Source organism: Trichechus manatus, unplaced genomic scaffold (assembly GCF_000243295.1).
Source record: "Trichechus manatus latirostris isolate Lorelei unplaced genomic scaffold, TriManLat1.0 scaffold00069, whole genome shotgun sequence".
NCBI lineage: Eukaryota > Metazoa > Chordata > Mammalia > Sirenia > Trichechidae > Trichechus > Trichechus manatus.
This window is the reverse complement of record NW_004444005.1, coordinates 13181274-13198176: the sequence shown is the minus strand read 5'-3', so window position 1 is coordinate 13198176 and position 16903 is coordinate 13181274. Positions and strand designations below refer to the sequence as shown.

Below are 16903 nucleotides of genomic sequence, written 5' to 3'. Positions count from 1 at the left end.
CCACGTGGGGAACTAAGGGACGGGACAGCCACGGCGGCCACAGAGGGGGCGGAGCAGAGACCACCACGTAGGAGCCAAGCTCAGCGCGCCGGGGTCTGGGAGGTCTTCCTCTGCGCCGGCCTCCCCTCCGACCCAGGCAGAGCTGGCCCCCCAGTGTGTCCATCATGGCTGCCCAACGTGCCCATGTCTTCCCACAAGCTCGCTCCGTAGCCAGGGCAAGGGGAGGTCTGTGTGCCGTCTGTGACTATACACCAGCAGATGGTTCTCCCCACCTGCCAGAGCCCAAGGGGTGCCTGACCTGCTATTCCCTGCCTCTGCCCACACTGGACCCCCCAATAGTCACAAGTCGCTCAGACACCGCTGGCCCCGCCACGGCCCCGAGACCCACACTCCGGCCAGATGCTGCTGGTGCGCCCCGCCTAGGCGTCTCACTGAGCCAGGCACAGGAGCACAGCTGGGCGGATAGCCCGACGCCTCCCTCCAGGCCCAGCCAGAACCTGAGTCCCACAGGCACACTGCCAGCTATCCTCCGTGTCCACACTGCCCAGGGCGTAGAGCAGCAAAGAGGGCCGCTTCTGGCCAGTCCCCACCCCGGGCGAGTCAGGGGAGGGAGTGTGTGTGCCAGACAGATAGCCAGGCTCAAGGTGGCAGGGCCTGGGAGGAGGGACGCAGAGTGGACCCGCTGGGGTAGGGGCTGCCTAGGGGGAGGGGTGCAGAGTGGACCCACTGGGGTGGGGGTGCCTGGGGGGAGAGATGGGGAGTGGACCTGCCAGGGTTGGGGGACGGGTGCAGAGTGGAGCTGCTGGGGTGGGGGCCCACTCTGGGGGGTGGGGGTGGCGCAGGGGGCCTCACCAACACAGGCGTCCTGCTCGCGGGCCCAGCCAACCTCGCACTCGGCACAGTCCCTGCTGGTGGGGCCAGTGCACGTCTTGCAGGCCTCGTTACAGACTGTAACAAAGGCGCAGCGGGTGAGGGCGGCCCTCCGTCGGAGGCAAGGCCCATCCGCGGGTACAAGCACAGATGCCAGTATGAGCGTAGAAGTTGGAAAATTAGATTCAGTGTGTAAAAACAAAAAATAAGTTAACAGAAACACCCAGAAAAGCAAGCTCAATCCAGCAACAGGAAAACCTAGCCACGGGATCCCGCGTGGTCATGGGCTGGGGGCAAACAGCACGGGGGGCCTCCCTCCCGGCCTCCTGGCCCCCAAGCGCCCGCTGGGCCGTACCCGTGCAGATGTTGTGCGTGTCGTTCTGCAGTGCGCTGAAGTAGCCGTCCACGCAGTCCGTGCACAGCGCCCCGCGGTAGCCCATGTGGCACTGGCAGGACCCATCCCCCTGCCGGCTGCCGTCCCCGCTGCAGTGGCCATTCCCACCGCAGGGCCTCTTGGCACCGCCTGGGCACGCTGCAGAGGGAGATACGGACTCCTCACCCACCACACTCACTGCCAAGCCACCACCACCCCCTTGCTAACCCAGCCCCAGGTTCCCGGAACAGGCGATGTTCCTGTCAGAGCAGACAGGCCTGCAGGGTTGGCAAGGAGGCTTGGAGAGGCCTGACTCCTGGGGTCTGCAGGCCCAATGCCCAATCATCCACGTGGGGTGACAGACATGTGCACCCCGGCAGCTCCAGGCTTCGGGAAGCCTCCCTTTCCTCCCTGAACAGGCTGCGAGGACACTTTGATGTCAAGTGTGCGGGACAGAATGTGTGTCGCCACGTCTAACCCCCCACGTGGGGAGTGAGGGGCAGCAGGAGGCGGCCACGGGAGGCGAGAGGGTATCTGAGCTCAAAAATGAAACGACACTTTGTCCAGACTGATGAGCGTGACTGACTTCCATAATAACCCAAGGTAAACGGTGGCGTGTGTCCACGCACGCTTCTTCACAGCTCATACTTAACCCGCTGCAGTTCCTAGATGGAATCTGCACGGCTTGACAGCCGCCCAGCCACTCCACATGGTCACTGCTGCTGTGGTGGCGCTGGGAGCAGACAGCCAGGGCTTGAGTGCCTTTGCCTGACAGGGCAGCTCCCAGTGGGTCTCGCAGGCCAAGCCCACAGGACTCCCGCGGGTCTGTGACCCTGGATTAAAAGCACAGCTGGGTTGGACACTCAGCTTGACAACCCACAGGAAAATTTCCCCGAAGAGTAAAACCAGAGGTGATGATGCCACTCTTGGTGCCCTGTGTCCTCTGCGCCTGCGGCCCCCACCCTATCAGAGGGAGAAGGGGTCTCAGCCCCTCACCGTGCCTTGTTTGTTTGCTTACAGAGCGCAGGCACCAAGTCGTCTTCCTTTCCATGCCTTCCTCCTACTGCCGGCCTCAGGCTGGTCACAGCAAACCAGCACACATCTCTGTTGTTTGTTTGCTTACAGAGTGCAGGCACCAAGTTCTCTAATTCATATGTGTCTTGTGGGAGTCACAAAACCCACTGGGAGAAGGATACCAGTTCCCCCACACCAGATCTCTCCCCGGGCCAGGAAACGTGCCAGAGATACCTGGGGGCTGAGAGGCCCTGAGATTCCCCGAGAAGAAGCATACCCAGACAGTTAGGCCCGTACGTCCCGGGAGAACAGCAGACCTTCAGCATCTCCACGCAGAACCACTCAAACAGGTCCGGAGACTGCTTCTTCCTACGGAACCGAAAAGCATCCATCAAGTCTCGCTGACACGGCAGACGTCTTAAAAACAAACATGGGGTTTAATCCAACGTGCTCTCGAGCATTACAAAGCCTGGGAAATGGCACTCTAGGTTGGCGTGAGTGGAATCTCCTAGAACCTTGCTGGTTTGGTGAAGTCAACAAAATCATCCTCACGGTGGAAACGGCCGAGCGCTGACCCTGGATCCCCCGCCCGTTACCAGGGCACGACCTGACCCGCCATCTTGCTAAGATGACTACAGGCCACGAGTCTTCAAAGAGGCTGAGGTCCCAAGGAACAAAGGAAGCCAGAGGAACTGCCCTGACCTGAGGGGACAAAAGAGACAGACAGCTCCCAGGACAGCAGGGCCTGGCGGGTCCCACACTAGAATGAGGGTCCCACAGGGCAGCTGGTGAACTGTGGAGAGGTCTGCAGAGTACCAGTTAACTGCATGTGACAGCCTCCTTCCTTGTCTTGATAACTGCACCATGGTGACGCCAAGACTGGCATACGGGGCGCGTGGGAGACAGTGCATGGGAGCTATGTACTGACAGGTGTGTGTCTCAGGGCGTGTGCGAGACAGTACATGGGAACTGTGTACTCACGGGTGTGTGTCTCGGGGCGTGTGGGAGACAGTACATGGGAGCTGTGTACTAATGGGTGTGTGTCTCGGGGCGTGTGGGAGACAGTACATGGGAGCTGTGTACGGACAGGTGTGTATCTTGGGGCGCATGGGAGACAGTACATGGGAGCTGTGTACTGACAGGTGTGTATCTAACTCTAGCACATTCCAAAACAAGGAGTGTCACCCATGACAGCTCCAGGATCCTCCGCAGGAACTCACAGCCGCAGCCACCAGGCCTCCAGGAGCTCCTCCTGCTCCTCCACCATACGGTTGCACTCGAAGTCACTGCTGTCACACAGGCCCTCGAGGATCTCCAGCAGGCGGACCTCACTGAAACACAGGTCCCTCGGGGTGAGCTTGTCACGTGGTCACAGATATATCCCAAGAACCCCAGTGGGCAGGGAGCTGGGGCCACGGCAGCCAGCGATATTCTGAGACTAGGGAGACCCCCTGTCCTGATGGAGGGGGATCCCCTGGTAACAGGGAGCCAGCTGTGCAGGGGTGCTAGGGGCCAGGCCAGCAAGACTGCAGCCCTGGAGCTGATGGGGGCCCACCGGCAGAGGCCCAGAAGGGTGCAAGGATGGTGTTCCAGGCAGAGGAGCCCGGGAGGGTGGCCTGCCACCCGAGGTCATCTGTAAAGCCCACCCCAGCTGTGTGGGGAAGCCGTGTGGTGGGGGATGCTAGAGCAGGTAGCAGTTGCAGGGACCCGTGTTGGTTGCCCACAGCTGTGGAGCGCTCACAGGAACTCCTCAGGTGTCACAGGCAGGCGCTGGGCGCCAACCACAGGCTCTGGGGCAACATGGGCGCAGGGGCCACGCAGAAGGGGCGCCCACCTGAACTCATACTTGGAGAGCGACTTTTCCTCCCAGGCGGTGTTCCCGCCGCCAAAGTTCTTCTTCGCCGTATCCACCATTCCCTGCAGGACAAGGGCCCCAGGCATCGGACACCTCACAGGGGATGGCCTTGACCCTGTCCCCCGGTCCCTGGCCCCCCGCCACCCACGGGATCCCCATCGCGAGGGTGACCCCGGCCCCCGGGGCCCATAGCGGGGTGACCCTGTTCCCCCAGAACTCCCTGGGATCCCATCGCGGGGTGACCTCGGCCCCTAGGTCTCCATCGCGGGGTGTGGCCCCGGCCCCTATTGCGGGGTGTGACTCCGCCCCCGTCCCACCTGCTTGAACTTCTCCACCAGCTCCCTGCACCGCGTACAGGGCGTCGGCTTTTTGGCCGCCTCAGGCGCAGGCAACAGCGGCAGCAGTAGCAGTAGGAGCCCCAGCGCGGCAGGGGGCGGAGGGCGCATGGCTCTGCGGGGCCCAGAGGCGCGTGGCTCGCCGAAACCCCGGCCCGGCCAGGCCACCGGCTCCGAGCCGCGCCGGCCGTTCCCGGGGCTACTTCACGGCGCCGGCGAGGCCCCGCCCAGCCACCAGGGCGCGCGCCGCAATTGGCCGGCGGTTTCCGCCCGTCCTCACGTGGCCCAATCTGAATTCGCCACGAGAAGAGGCCAATGGGAAGGCCCCGGGTCAGCGCCCTGCCGTAAGGGGGCGGGCGGAGGGCGGAGAAACCAGAGCCCGCCCCTCGCGCCCCGCCCCCGGGCTGCACCCCCCCCCCCCGGGCCCCCCCCCCCCCCCCGGCGGCCATCTTTACTCCGGGCAGGGCGCGCGCTCACCGAGACGACTGCTGGGGCTTTAGGTGGCCATGTTGGGTTTGGGCAAGGGCTTCGCCTGTGTTCTGTTTCCGCCGTCCCGCTTCCGGCCGAGGGCGACCTGACGGCTGCTCTCCGAGGGACGGCGCCGGGGGACGGCGAGAGTCGAGCGGTGAGGTCAGCGCGCTTCCGGGCCGGGGCTTCCGGGCTCCCGGGGCGGTGGGCGGCGAGGCTGGGGCTCCCGGAGCGGGCGGAGACCCCATCCCGCTAGCCCACGCGTGACGGCCGGAGCCAGGATAGGGGCGCCAGGTCGCGGCCACCCAACTGCTGACGCGGAGATCTTGGTCCCCGCCCCGGCTCCCAGGCTGTCACCCGGGGGCCGGGCCAGGACTCTCACCTGGGTGCTAGGTCGATGACCCGGGGCCTGGGCTCTCACGAGGGGCCGGACTCCTCACCTGGGGACCTGCCGTGGCCGAGGGGCTAGGATTCTCACTGGGGGCCGGGCTGATGACCTGGGGTCGGGCCTGTCACCTGGGAGCCAGGCTCCTCACATGGAGACCTTGCCCGCTCACTATCGTGGGCCCAGGAATCTGCATTTCTCCACCTGCCCGAGGCGATTCGTACCCTCCAAACTTGGGGGACCACTGGCTTAATTACCCGTTTGTGAGGATTCTAGACAACTGTGAGGCAGGAAATCACTGCAAAGGAGAGAAGTGCAGAGAGTACAAAACCACACCTGCTCTGTGGCCAGCAGCTAGCCTGATTAACACCAGACCATCTGTGGGCTGCCGAAAGAACGGACAGATCTGTGTTGGAAAAGGTACAACCAGAATGCTCCTTAGACGCAAGGATGACGAGACTTTATCTCACATACTTTGAGCACGTTATCAGGAGGAATTGGTCCCTGGAGAAGGACTTTATTCTCCGTAAAGTCAAGGGTCAATGAAAAAGAAGACGACCTTCAAAGAGATGGACTGACGCGCAGTGGCTGCAACAACGGGCTCAAGCCTAACAACGATTGTGAGGATGGTGCAGGACCGGGCAGTGTGTCGTTCCGTTGTACACGGGGTCGCTGTGAGTCGACGCCATGTGTGCAGAGCAGAACTGCTCCCTAGGGTTTTCAGTAAAAGTCTGTGACCTCCTAAAAGCAGGTCACCAGGCCTGTCTTCCAAGGAGCCTCTGGGTGGGCTCGAACCACCAGCCTTTTGTCTAGTAGTCGAGTGCTTAGCTGTTTGCATCACCGAGGGCCTTGGAACCAACCCACGGCCGCTGACAACAACAATGGCGTCTCCAGCCAAGGGAGGAGCAGTGACTTTAGTGTTGCACTTGACCAGTTTCATGAAAAGCCTCAGGATGGCATCGATTCGGTCTTTGTGGGTGATTTCCTACCCTGGGTGCCCTGGTGCCATCAAGCGGGTGCCATCAACCTGTTACATCAACCCGGTACCTGGGCCTGTTGTAACCTGTGATGCACCCCAGGCTGGTGCCCACTGCTTCTGTAAGCTGAGCAGCTGCTGGGCAGGGGTGGACCCAGTGCAGAGAAATGTTTCCCTCACCCTGGCCCTCCCTCTTGGGGTGGACCGTGGTTTTTGTACTTGGCTTCTGTCCTGTTCTGGAGTCCCTGGGTGGTGCAGTTGACGTGCTCGGCTACTCACTGAAAGGTTGGTGGTTCGAGTTCACCCAGAGGCGCCTCAGAAGAAAGGCCTGGCAACCAACTTCCCAAAAATCAGCCATTGAAAACCCTATGGAGCATAGTTCTACTCTTGACACACACACGGGGCCGCCATGAGTTGGAGTCGACGCTGCGGCAGGAGCTGTGTCCCGTCTGCTGTTTGAGGTCCTGGCTGAGCAGGTGCTCCCAACACCTTTCAGACTAAGCTGCTTGTTGCCACTGGTTTTCTGCCCCTGGTCATCCGCAGAAGGTGCACCCTTTCCTGGGCGAGAGGGCGCTCCTGGGCCTGCAGGCCTCCTGCCAGAGTGACTCACATGGCTGATTAAAGTGATGAGTCTCTGCACATACGCTCGTGCAGTAAGGGGGGGCTGCCCTTCGTGGGGGGCCGCGGGGCCAGGCGTGTTCCTGGGTGGCCGTTGTGAGGAGCCTGTTTCGGGGTTTGCTCCATCGGCTTGGCCACGTTGGTGCAGCCTGTGTCTTTAAACGTGTTTTCAATGACATCAGCGGTTGTTTTTTTCAAGAAACAAAGTGTAATGTCTGGATGCCCCGTAATCTTCTTTGCTTTCCTGGAAATTAAGACGGTGGCACGTTTTTCGTGAAAACCTAGGCTGGGTGATGAGATCCGAATCTCTTCGTGCAGCGTGCTGAGCACCGACGAGGGCCAGGCTCTGCTGAAACAGCAGCAGGTCGGGTGTGCAGGTGCTGCCCAGGATCGGATCCCAGGAGGGAGACACCAAGCCCATCGTCATCCACCCATCTGAGCACCGGCGGTGCAGACAGACGGACAGACAGACGCACTGTCAGGGAGCTGACCTTGTAGAAGGGGGAGGCAGATGGATGACCGAAGAGATAAAGACAGAAAACAGGAGGTGCTGGGAGGCGGGCGGGGAAGGCGTCTGATGAGGTGACCTGAGAAAGTTCTGAAGGAGAGAAAGGACGAGCTTGGGGACAGGAGGGCAGGCAAGACCACGCCAGGACTCCAGCTGCTGCTGTGAGAGAGGTGGGGCCCCCGCCGCTTTCGGGGCAGGAGGAGCCTCCAGCCTGACCCTTCTAAAATCCTGTAACTGCAGGCTTCCAGACGAGTTCCTTCTCGTTAACTTCTCGCACTGGGTGTCCGCGGAGGCCATGGGTTGGAGGCTGCGAGTCAGTAGGAACGTGTTGGGAGGGGCTGCTGGGGTCTGTGGGGTCACCTCCCTCATCCACTGGGCGGTGTGTCGTTCCCACCCCGTACTCTGCCCTCTTTGTTGGGTATGAAGTTTTCCTGCTTGGAAAAGGAAAACACAATCTTATTCCTAACAGTCACTGTGTCTTATTCCAGCAGTGGTAAGACTATTGAGGCCCTTTTCCTTTCCTCCCTCCCCGCCTCTCTCAGTGAGCACCACGTCGGTGAGCCCCGTGTTGGTGGGCACCACGTCGGTGAGCCCCGTGTCGGTGAGCCCCATGTCAGACACGCCCAGGTCTGCTGACTCTCCTCCCAGATTTAGCGTCTCAGGGCTGCCCAGTGCCTGCGCGAGGCCCTGCAGCTGAAGTCTTCCTTCCCAGAGAACTGGTTAAGCACAAAAGGCTTCTCAAGCATGAGTTTTGTTTTGTTTTGTTTTTAAGTTTATTGTGACATACTCTCAGCTTTACAAAAAAATTAGATGGTCGTTTGCCCTTCAGCCTGATTTCTGGAACTTGGGACTTCAGGTTCTTTCTTTTAAAACATCTGATGGGCCATATGCTGATGGTTGGATCTCGCACCTTTGGGTCTTTAAGGTACATGAAGCCTAAACCCCAGAATGGCTGGGAGGAGGCCGCCGGGCCGACAGGGCCTGCTGCTGGGGCTGCTGGTGGTGGTGGCCGCTGTCCACCTGGTCACCTGCCCCTACACCAAGGTGGAGGAGAGCTTCAACCTGCAGGCCGTGCATGACCTGCTGTACCACTGGCTTGACCTGGACAAGGTGAGAGCCCTGCCACCTCCTGGTGGATCCTGCTGGGGTGGGCCTGTCGCCTGCGGGCGTCTGTGTCACGTGTTCCTGCCTCCGCAGTACGACCATCACGAGTTCCCCGGCGTTGTCCCCAGGACGTTCCTCGGGCCCATCGTCATTGCTGCCTTCTCCAGCCCTGCGGTTTACCTGCTGTCTCTGCTGGAAGTGTCCAAGTTCTACTCTCAGCTCATAGGTAAGCAGATCTTTGTGCGTGGACCCACTCGGCTACAGTGACGACATCCCATTGTGGGGGTCCCCTCACTGGAGGTGTCTACTGTCTCAACTCGCGGCTGCCCCCGGCCCATCACGTGGGGGTGCAGGCTGCGGCTGGCGGGCAGTCCGCCTCCCTGGCGTGTGACCCGGGGCGCAGGCTGCGGCTGGCGGGCAGTCCGCCTCCCTGGCGTGTGACCCGGGGCGCAGGCTGCGGCTGGCGGGCAGTCTGCCTCCCTGGCATGTGGCCTGGGATACTGCCAATCCCCCCCGTGACTTGCTGTCCATGAGATGGGGGATGGGGCTTCCTCACAGGGCTGTAATGGGAGGACGCAAGCGCTGTGTGCACCTCTCGGCACCTCACTCAGATGGGGGTGTCCCCGTCCTCCAGCCAGTGCTGCTCTCCAGCCGCTGTCCGGGGGCCTGTCAGTCACACACTCTCTGTTGTCATAAAAAAGTGCGTCTGCCTCGGGGCCTTGAAGACAAAACCACCAGCCGCCGCCACCCAGGGGCCCCCCGTTCCACCTTCACGCACATCCTCCTGGGTCTTTCCTTGAGCCTTCATGGGGACGTTTTTAACCAAATTTAGAACATTCTGTCAATACCGTTCTGCATCAAATACCCAGACCGTGTTCACATTTCCCCCACTGACTCAAAAACGTCCTCAGCTGCTTTGCCTGACTCGTGTGGGGAGCTCGAAAAAGCAGTTCCTGGGGAGGAAGCAGTTCTTGGAAGGGGAGGCTCCCAGAAAAACAAAATGCATTGCCGTGGAGTCGATCGTGATGCATTGCGATCTCATAAGATGCCCCGTGCTGTTTCCAAGGAGCAGCTGGTGGATCTGAACTGCTGACCTTTCGGTTAGCAGCCAAGCTCTTAATCACTGTGCCACCAGGGCTCCACTGAGTCAGAGAGCCCGGGCGGGAGGCAGGGGGTCCCGTCCAGAAAGGCAGACCCACCGAGGGTGCAGGAAGCTGAGGCACGGAGCGTAAGGTGCGTGCACACCTGCCCGGGGGCGGGGCGGGGCGGAGGCCCGCTGCCGCTCCCTCTCCTGCAGCCCCAGGTGGGCCTGTGCCCCTGTGCCACCCGCCGGAGGTGAGATGAGGACTTGGGGGCTCCGGAGGGCGCACGGTGCGGGCTCTTCCCCGAGTGTCGCTGCTTGGGGCGCCAGGCCGGGCGGTGGGTCTCTGGCGTGGGCCGTATGGACAGTGCCTGTGCTCCCGGCTGTCCAGAGGGCGGGGCGGTGGTGGGGCCTCGGGCCAGGTGCAGGCGGTCCGCTCCCCACTCTGCCCGGTAGTCACGAGAGGACACGGGGCGTGACCGTCCCTTGTCACTAACGTCCTGTTGTCACTGACGTCCCGCCCCAGCCCTGTGGCCCCCACTCCTCCGTGTTGTGTGTTTGCGCAGTCAGGGGGACCCTCGGGCTCGGCGTCATCGCTGCCCTCTGGACCCTGCAGCAGGAAGTGCGGAGGCAGTTTGGGGCTACAGTTGCCACGTTGTTCTGTTGGGTGACAGCCACGCAGTTCCACCTGATGTTCTACTGCACGCGGACGCTGCCCAATGTGGTGGCCCTGCCTGTGGGTATGTCGTGCCCTTAGCCCGGGCCTGGCCTCCCCGTGACGCGGCTCCGTCCTCTCACACTCTACCCGGGGTGTGGCCCCAGCGCTGGGCTGTGATGCCCTGTCAGCAGGGGCCTCGGGGGCACTGTGTGCGGAGGAGGGTGCTGGGGGGCTGGGCACCACGGGAGTGGGGGCGGGGGGCAGGAGCAGAATATGACGGCCAACAGCACACGGGGACCCCAGAAGCAGCAAGAGGCCAGTAAGGGGGTGGGGGGGAGGGCGTGGGGGTGGGGGCTGGTCGGTCCTCACCGTGTCTGGGTGGGGGCCTGCGGTGTCCAGGCGAGAGGTGACAGTGGCTGGGACTTGGGGTGTGGCAGAGGCCGCAAGTGTAGGCAGCGGGGCAGCGGGTTCCGGGGTGACTCCGAGGCACCCTGCCCTGAGCGCCCGTCCTGCCCCCAGCCCTGGCGGCGCTCACGGCCTGGCTCCGGCAGCGCTGGGCCTGCTTCCTGTGGCTCTCGGCGCTGGCGGCTGTTGTCTTCCGGGCCGAGCTGGGCCTCCTCCTGGGCCTCAAGCTGCTGCTGCCGCTGCTGGGCAGGAAGGTGCCCCTGGGGAGGGCGCTGCGCCACGCCGTCCCCGCTGGCGCCGTCTGTCTGGGTGAGTCCGCCACCTGCTTTCCTTCCAGAAGGGGACGAGAAGCGGGAGGTTTGTGTAGTTCACAAAGCACGGGCACTTTAACTCCGGGCAGCGGTGAGACGTAGCCCAGGTGCTCCCGTGCCCCTCTCGTCCTGCCTGGGGTCCCACCTGAGCCCCAGCCCTCACGATGCGGGCTGTTTGGGGAGGAGGGCTGGCCCTCATGAGGGAGGTTATTGGGGGGGCAGCCCTCACAGGGGGGGTAACTCAGTGGGGGGGCCCTCACAAGGGGCTTTACTGGGGGAGGTGGCGGCCCAGCAGCTCTGTCACCGTGATGCTGTGGTGATGCCCGCTTGTATGGCTCAGTGGCCGTGGTGACGAGGTCAGCGCCTCAGGGACATACGCCCATGACAGGGTGGCTAGTGACTCAGCCGTGGGGCCCGAGCTTCTTGGCAGCTGCGTTTCCTGCTGAGGGCAACTTCTGTGTTGTATTAGGACTGACGGTGGCCGTGGACTCATATTTTTGGCGGTATCCTGTGTGGCCAGAAGGAAAAGTTCTTTGGTACAATACCGTTCTGAACAAGAGCTCCAACTGGGGAGTATCCTTCAGTGCCCTTGGCTGTCCGTCCACGTGTCAGACCGTGTGTGTCTGTCCCCGTCTGTCTTACCTGTCAGTCGTCTTTCATCTGTCTGTCCATCTGTAAGAACGGGTGCCGCAGCAGGGTAGTCGGCCACGCCCCCAGTGCACGTGGGCCAAGCGGCTCCTCCATCGCCCGGGTCCCGCTGGGAGCCTCCTCCTGACCCTGTGGGACACCTGAGCACTACAGCCCCTCACTGCGGTCCGGGACCTGGTCTTTGCATGGGCGGGGTGTGGGGGCGGTGGAGTGAGAAGGACCGTCCGGTGCTGGGGCCTCCACGCACGTCAGGGGCGGCCTGAGGCTCCTGTGGTGTGCGGGGACAGTGGCCCGACAGCTGGGGCGGCCTGCCTCAGCCCACGTCCTCTGGCCCCTCCCCGCCGCCGGGGGCTGCCAGGGCCTCGGGGAGGCGGACGGGGCTTGAATCCGTGTAGACGCTCCTTAACCCGCAGACCTCCCCGTTCCTGTGGTACTTCTACTCGGCCCTGCCGCGCGCCCTGGGCAGCAGCCTGCTGTTCGTGCCGCTGGGCGCAGTGGACCGGCGGGCCCGTGCGCTCCTGCTGCCCAGCCTGGCCTTCGTGCTGCTGTACTCGCTCCTGCCGCACAAGGAGCTGCGCTTCATCATCTACAGCCTCCCGGTGTTCAACATCGCGGCCGCCCGCGGCTGCGCCTACCTGTGAGTGCGCCACGCTCGCAGGAGAACATGGCTCGGACGGTGGGGGGCGGGGCTCAGACAGCGGGGGGCGGGGGGAGCGCAGCTCAGATCTGGGGGCAAGACTCAGTCGGCAGTGAGGTTGGGCGCTCCCGGTCCAGCAGACCGAGTCCGCAACCTGTGCGCAACACCCTGTTCCTCCGGGAGGAGAGGCGTTCATAGGCAGCCCCCGCTCCGGGAGGCCCTGCAGGTGCAGCCTCCGGCTGAGGAAGGGAGCTGGGGGCAGGGGGCTGCGTCCGGACTGCACCTCTCTCAGGTGTGGACATGGGTGGAGGGAGCCAGTCATCTCTGCTCCTGCTTCTGAGACCCACGTGAGCGAGAGAAGGTTGCTTCGGCCACCTGCTTGGCCCCAGGGCCACGGGGTGATCACCCTGCCTGAACGCCCTGCACCAGGGCATCTGCCGCCTCCTGCAGCTGTGCCATCGGTCGCTGCTTCTCTTTGCTTCTGGCCCCCCTTTCGGCCGGCTGGGGGGTCTGGAGGGTGGTGGGGGCCCAGGTGTCCACCTGACCTCATGGGCCTGAGAGGGAGGAGGCCCGTCCATGAAACATTGAGCAGTCGGCCGTGAGTTGGGCGGAGGCGGCCACATGGCCTGTCGTGGCCCCTTGACACTGCCGGTCAGTGTGGGAGCAGCGAATGGGGGGCCGGGCTGGGTCTGGCGGCAGGTGGCTCTGATCTGCATGACGACCAGGGGAACGTTGGAAAACTTTGTATGAAAATCTGAAATGAATTTTAAATTGGGGTTCTGGGCGGCATTTCAGAGGTTTCCAGGCCCTGCGCACCCACCTGGTGGTGGACTTGTGCTCGCCGAGACCTGGGTCGACAGCAGGCGTGGTTTCTGGATGTCGTGGGCCCGGGGTCTCATCGCTGTGTGCTGTCCTCCAGGCTGAACAACTACAGGAAGTCCTGGCTGTGCAAAGCGGGCTCCCTCCTGGTGACAGCACACCTGGCTGTGAATGCCGCCTACGGGGCCACCTGCCTGTACGTGTCCCACTTCAACTACCCAGGTGGTGTTGCCATGCAGCAGCTCCACACGCTGGTGCCCCCAGACACGGGTAGGTGCCCCCGGACACGGGTAGGTGCCCCCGGACACGGGTAGGTTACCCAGACACGGGTAGGTGCCCCCGGCACAGATGGGTGCCCCCAGACACGGGTAGGTGCCCCCGGCACAGATGGGTGCCCCCAGACACGGGTAGGTGCCCCCGGCACAGGCAGGTGTCCCCCCCACAGGTAGGTGCCCCCTGCAAAAGTAGGTAGCCCCCTGTACAGGTAAGTGCCCCCCCACGGGTAGGTGCCCCCCCATGGGTAGGTGCCCCCCACATACATAGGTAGGTCCTACCCATATAGGTAGGCTCCCCCCCCACAGGCAGGTGCCCCCCACACACACGCACAGGTAGGCGCCCGCGTTGTATCCCGGCAGAAGAGCCTACCCGGGTCTGACGGCCCCGCCCCCTTCCCAGGTGTCGTCGTGCACATCGACGCTGCTGCTGCACAAACAGGTGTTTCTCGGTTCTTGGAGACCAACCCTGGCTGGAGGTAGGTGTCTGCTGTGCTCAGGTTTCTGTGGGTTTTGCCATGATGTGGCCACGGCTGTACGGCTCCTGACAGGTTTCCTCAGGGGTACCCGCTCCGGGGGGAGGGCGCCACGCTTTGGGGTCAGTGGGGTGGGGCCGCCGCAGGAACAGCCATGCTCGTGTCTGCAGATATGACAAGCGGGAGGACCTGCAGCCCGGGGCAGCGGGCATGCTGGCCTACACACACCTGCTCCTGGAGGCGGCCCCCGTGCCCTTGGCCCTGTACGGGGAGTCACACCGGGTGCTGGCCCGCGTGGCAGGCATCGGCGGCGTGCGTCTGAACCTGACCCGGCTGCCTCCCTTTGATGTCGACCTTCAGCCCAAACTGGTGCTCCTGGAGCGGGTGCAGGGGCCGTCCTGAGGGGGGGCCCCAGGGGGACCGGGGCCACCTGCCGTCTTGAGGGGGGCCCCAGGGGGACCGGGGCCGCCTGCCGTCTTGAGGAGGGGCCCCAGGGGGACCAGGGCTGTCCTGAGGAGGGGCCCCAGGGGGAGTAGGGCTGTCCTGAGGAGGGGCTCCGGGGGGACCAGGGCTGTCCTGAGGAGGGGCTCCGGGGGGACCAGGGCTGTCCTGAGGAGGGGCCCCAGGGGGAGTAGGGCTGTCCTGAGGAGGGACCCTGGGGGAACCAGGGCTGTCCTGAGGAGGGGCTCCGGGGGGACCAGGGCTGTCCTGAGCTCAGTCTCCTGGACAAACGGGCTTGTTGCTGTGGCCGCAATGAAGCTGATGTGGAGAACGATATCAGAGACCGTGGGCAGGCCTGTCCCCAGCAGTAGTCCCCACGTCCCCATGGGCCAGTCTCCTGACACCCAGGCCACTGCCGGCAGGCAACGCTGTGAGGCTGAGACCATCCGTGGGGTCGGCGGGACGGGGTGACATCATTTGTCACCCAGACCAGATGCTGGTCGCAACCATGCTGGACCCCGGCTGAGTAATGTGCAGACCTGACAAATGCGCTTGGGCTGCCGGCCGCTGCTGGCCCGGGCTGCCTGCTCCCACACGGCTGCAGAGTGTGGCCGCGGGTTTGCATCCGCCTGCATTTAGCTTACAGATCACATTTGGGGAGATAGACGAGTAAAACATGAAATGAGAATTAAATTTTTCAAGTATTTTTTTATGACGTGTCTTATGTGTGATTATTTCTGGGGACTGGCTTTACCTGGGTGATTTTGAAGCAGTAATTTCAGCACTATTACGCATTATTGGATGGGTATTGACAACTTATCTATAGTGCGTCTGATGCCGCTCCACGCACACGCCCACGCGATCTCTTCTGTGCCATTTGGGACAGAGCTGCTGACAGGTCTGTGTGGCTCTGAGCGGGGAGACCCCTTCCCACAGCCACAGCGTTGTGCTAGGCTCAGGGAGGCAACACTTGGGCAGCGTTTGTAGAGTCGCCTGTGTTCCCCTCCTGCTGGTCGACCCCCTTGTGTCCTTCATGGCGTTCTCTCTCCCAGGTCCAGGCAGTGTCAGCTGCTGCACGTTGTCACCACGTCTCTTTAGTCTCCTTCCATACAGAACATTCCATGGCCTTGCTCTGTCCCGTGTGACATCAGCGTTTTTGAGGAAAATAGCCTCCGTGCCCCGGTTATCCAGCAGAAGCCTCCTCGTGATCTTTCGGGTGGATTCCCAGAGGTGGGCAGAGCACGTGGCTGTGTCGCGCGTTCCCACGTGCCCTCCCTGGGGCTGGTGCATGTTGCGTCCCCCAGGCCGGCTGGTGGGGTCAAGCTTTCTCAGTTTTGCCAGTCGGGTGGGGGAGCAGGAGTATCTTGATGTCATTTTAATTTTCATTTTTCTTATGAGCAAAGTTGAATATTTTTCATAGGTTTAAAGACCAACTTTACATTTATTTTTGTGAATCGTTCATATATTTCGTTCATTTTTCTATTGGGTTTTTGGTCATTTTTTTCCCCTCAATTTATAAGAATGCTTTAATTATTCGGCGTTTTAGCCCCCTCATCTTAGATACGTGTTGAAGTAATTCCTCCCTGCTTGTCATTTCCCTTCGGACTTTGTCTGGTGTGTGTCTCTGTGCAGTGTTCGCCTCTTCTGGAGTCGAATGTGTCAATCTGTTCTTTTACTGCAGCTGAGATTTTAAATCTGGGTGAGAGAGTGGTTTGGCCATGTTATCTTTCAGTACTTCTGGGGCTTCGTTTTTCCGTTTAGATCTCTGATCCATTTAGAATTTACCTTTGTGTATAGTGTGGGGGCTGGATCTAACGTGGTTTCCACACGGGTCATCAGTTGTCCCTCCCTGCACCGTTTATGAAAAAGTCCATCTGCTCCAGTGACTTGAGAGGCCAGCTTCATCGTGGACTAAAGTTCCGTCTGCAGTTGGGTCTGTTCACGGACCTTCTCTCCTGTTCCGGCGGCTGGCCTGTCTGTCTAGGCACTGGTACCTGCACTTTCATGATATCGACTACTTAGTATGGTTTGATGTCTGGCGGGGGTGGTGGCCCCTCATGGCTCTTTTTTTTCAATATTGTCTTGGCTATTCTTGTATGTTTATTTTTCCACATGAACTTTAATATAACCTTACTAGCTCCAGTCCCTGGAGAAGGACATCATGCTTGGTAGAGTAGAGGGTCAGCGAAAAAGAGGAAGACCCCCCAACGAGATGGATTGACAGTGGGTGAGACAATGAGCTCAAGCATAACAAGGGTTGTGAGGAGGGCGCAGGACCGGGCAGGGTTTTGTTCTGTTGTCCACGGGGTCACTGTGTGTCGGAACCGACTCAACAGCACCTGACAACAACAACTTCGAAAATGGAGGAGACCTGAAGTGGCTGGCTGACACCCTTCAGTGAGCGTGCTTAGATTAAATGAGGGGGACAAAGGGGGATCCCCGCCGAAGAGATTCCTCTTTTCCTGATCGGTGTGGGGGAGAGAGGGTGCGGGAAGATACTGATAGGATTCTACGATTCAGTTGTGAGCATTGATTGTTAACAGGGTTAACGTGATTGTAAAAGTTGTAGGAGCTGTAAGTGTGAAACAGTGGACCAAGCCGGGAGGGTGGTGGGGAGAGGCACTGCTGGACTTGAGTACAGTGGCCGAG

At 61.6% G+C, this 16903-nt stretch overlaps 2 protein-coding genes across 3 annotated transcripts in view; one reads left to right on the top strand and one right to left on the bottom strand.

Moving 5' to 3' along the window:
- CRELD2 (cysteine rich with EGF like domains 2) overlaps window positions 1–4642 on the bottom strand; it is a 14124-nt gene extending 9482 nt beyond the window's left edge. The window contains exons 1-6 of the mRNA XM_023734520.1: window positions 4430–4642; window positions 4092–4174; window positions 3478–3588; window positions 2535–2626; window positions 1226–1402; window positions 853–948 (exon numbers count right to left, since the gene is read on the bottom strand). Coding sequence (XP_023590288.1) covers window positions 853–948; window positions 1226–1402; window positions 2535–2626; window positions 3478–3588; window positions 4092–4174; window positions 4430–4558 — 688 coding nt within the window. The 5' untranslated portion in view covers window positions 4559–4642. The remainder of the gene's footprint in view (window positions 1–852; window positions 949–1225; window positions 1403–2534; window positions 2627–3477; window positions 3589–4091; window positions 4175–4429) is intronic.
- Window positions 4643–4997: 355 nt separating this feature from the next.
- On the top strand, window positions 4998–14293 carry ALG12 (ALG12 alpha-1,6-mannosyltransferase). 2 transcript variants are annotated; one of them, XM_023734632.1, is made up of 10 exons: window positions 4998–5077; window positions 8328–8512; window positions 8600–8732; window positions 10154–10327; window positions 10765–10959; window positions 11431–11534; window positions 12023–12246; window positions 13166–13335; window positions 13741–13816; window positions 13984–14293. In XM_023734632.1, exons 2-10 carry the CDS (start codon window positions 8351–8353, stop codon window positions 14213–14215), a joined length of 1470 nt encoding a protein of 489 aa, XP_023590400.1. In that variant the 5' UTR covers window positions 4998–5077; window positions 8328–8350; the 3' UTR covers window positions 14216–14293. The 2 variants fall into 2 exon arrangements, with proteins under 2 accessions (XP_023590400.1, XP_004380126.1); XM_004380069.2 differs by lacking the exon at window positions 4998–5077 and having other exon boundaries at window positions 8049–8512.
- The last annotated feature ends 2610 nt before the right edge of the window (window positions 14294–16903 follow it).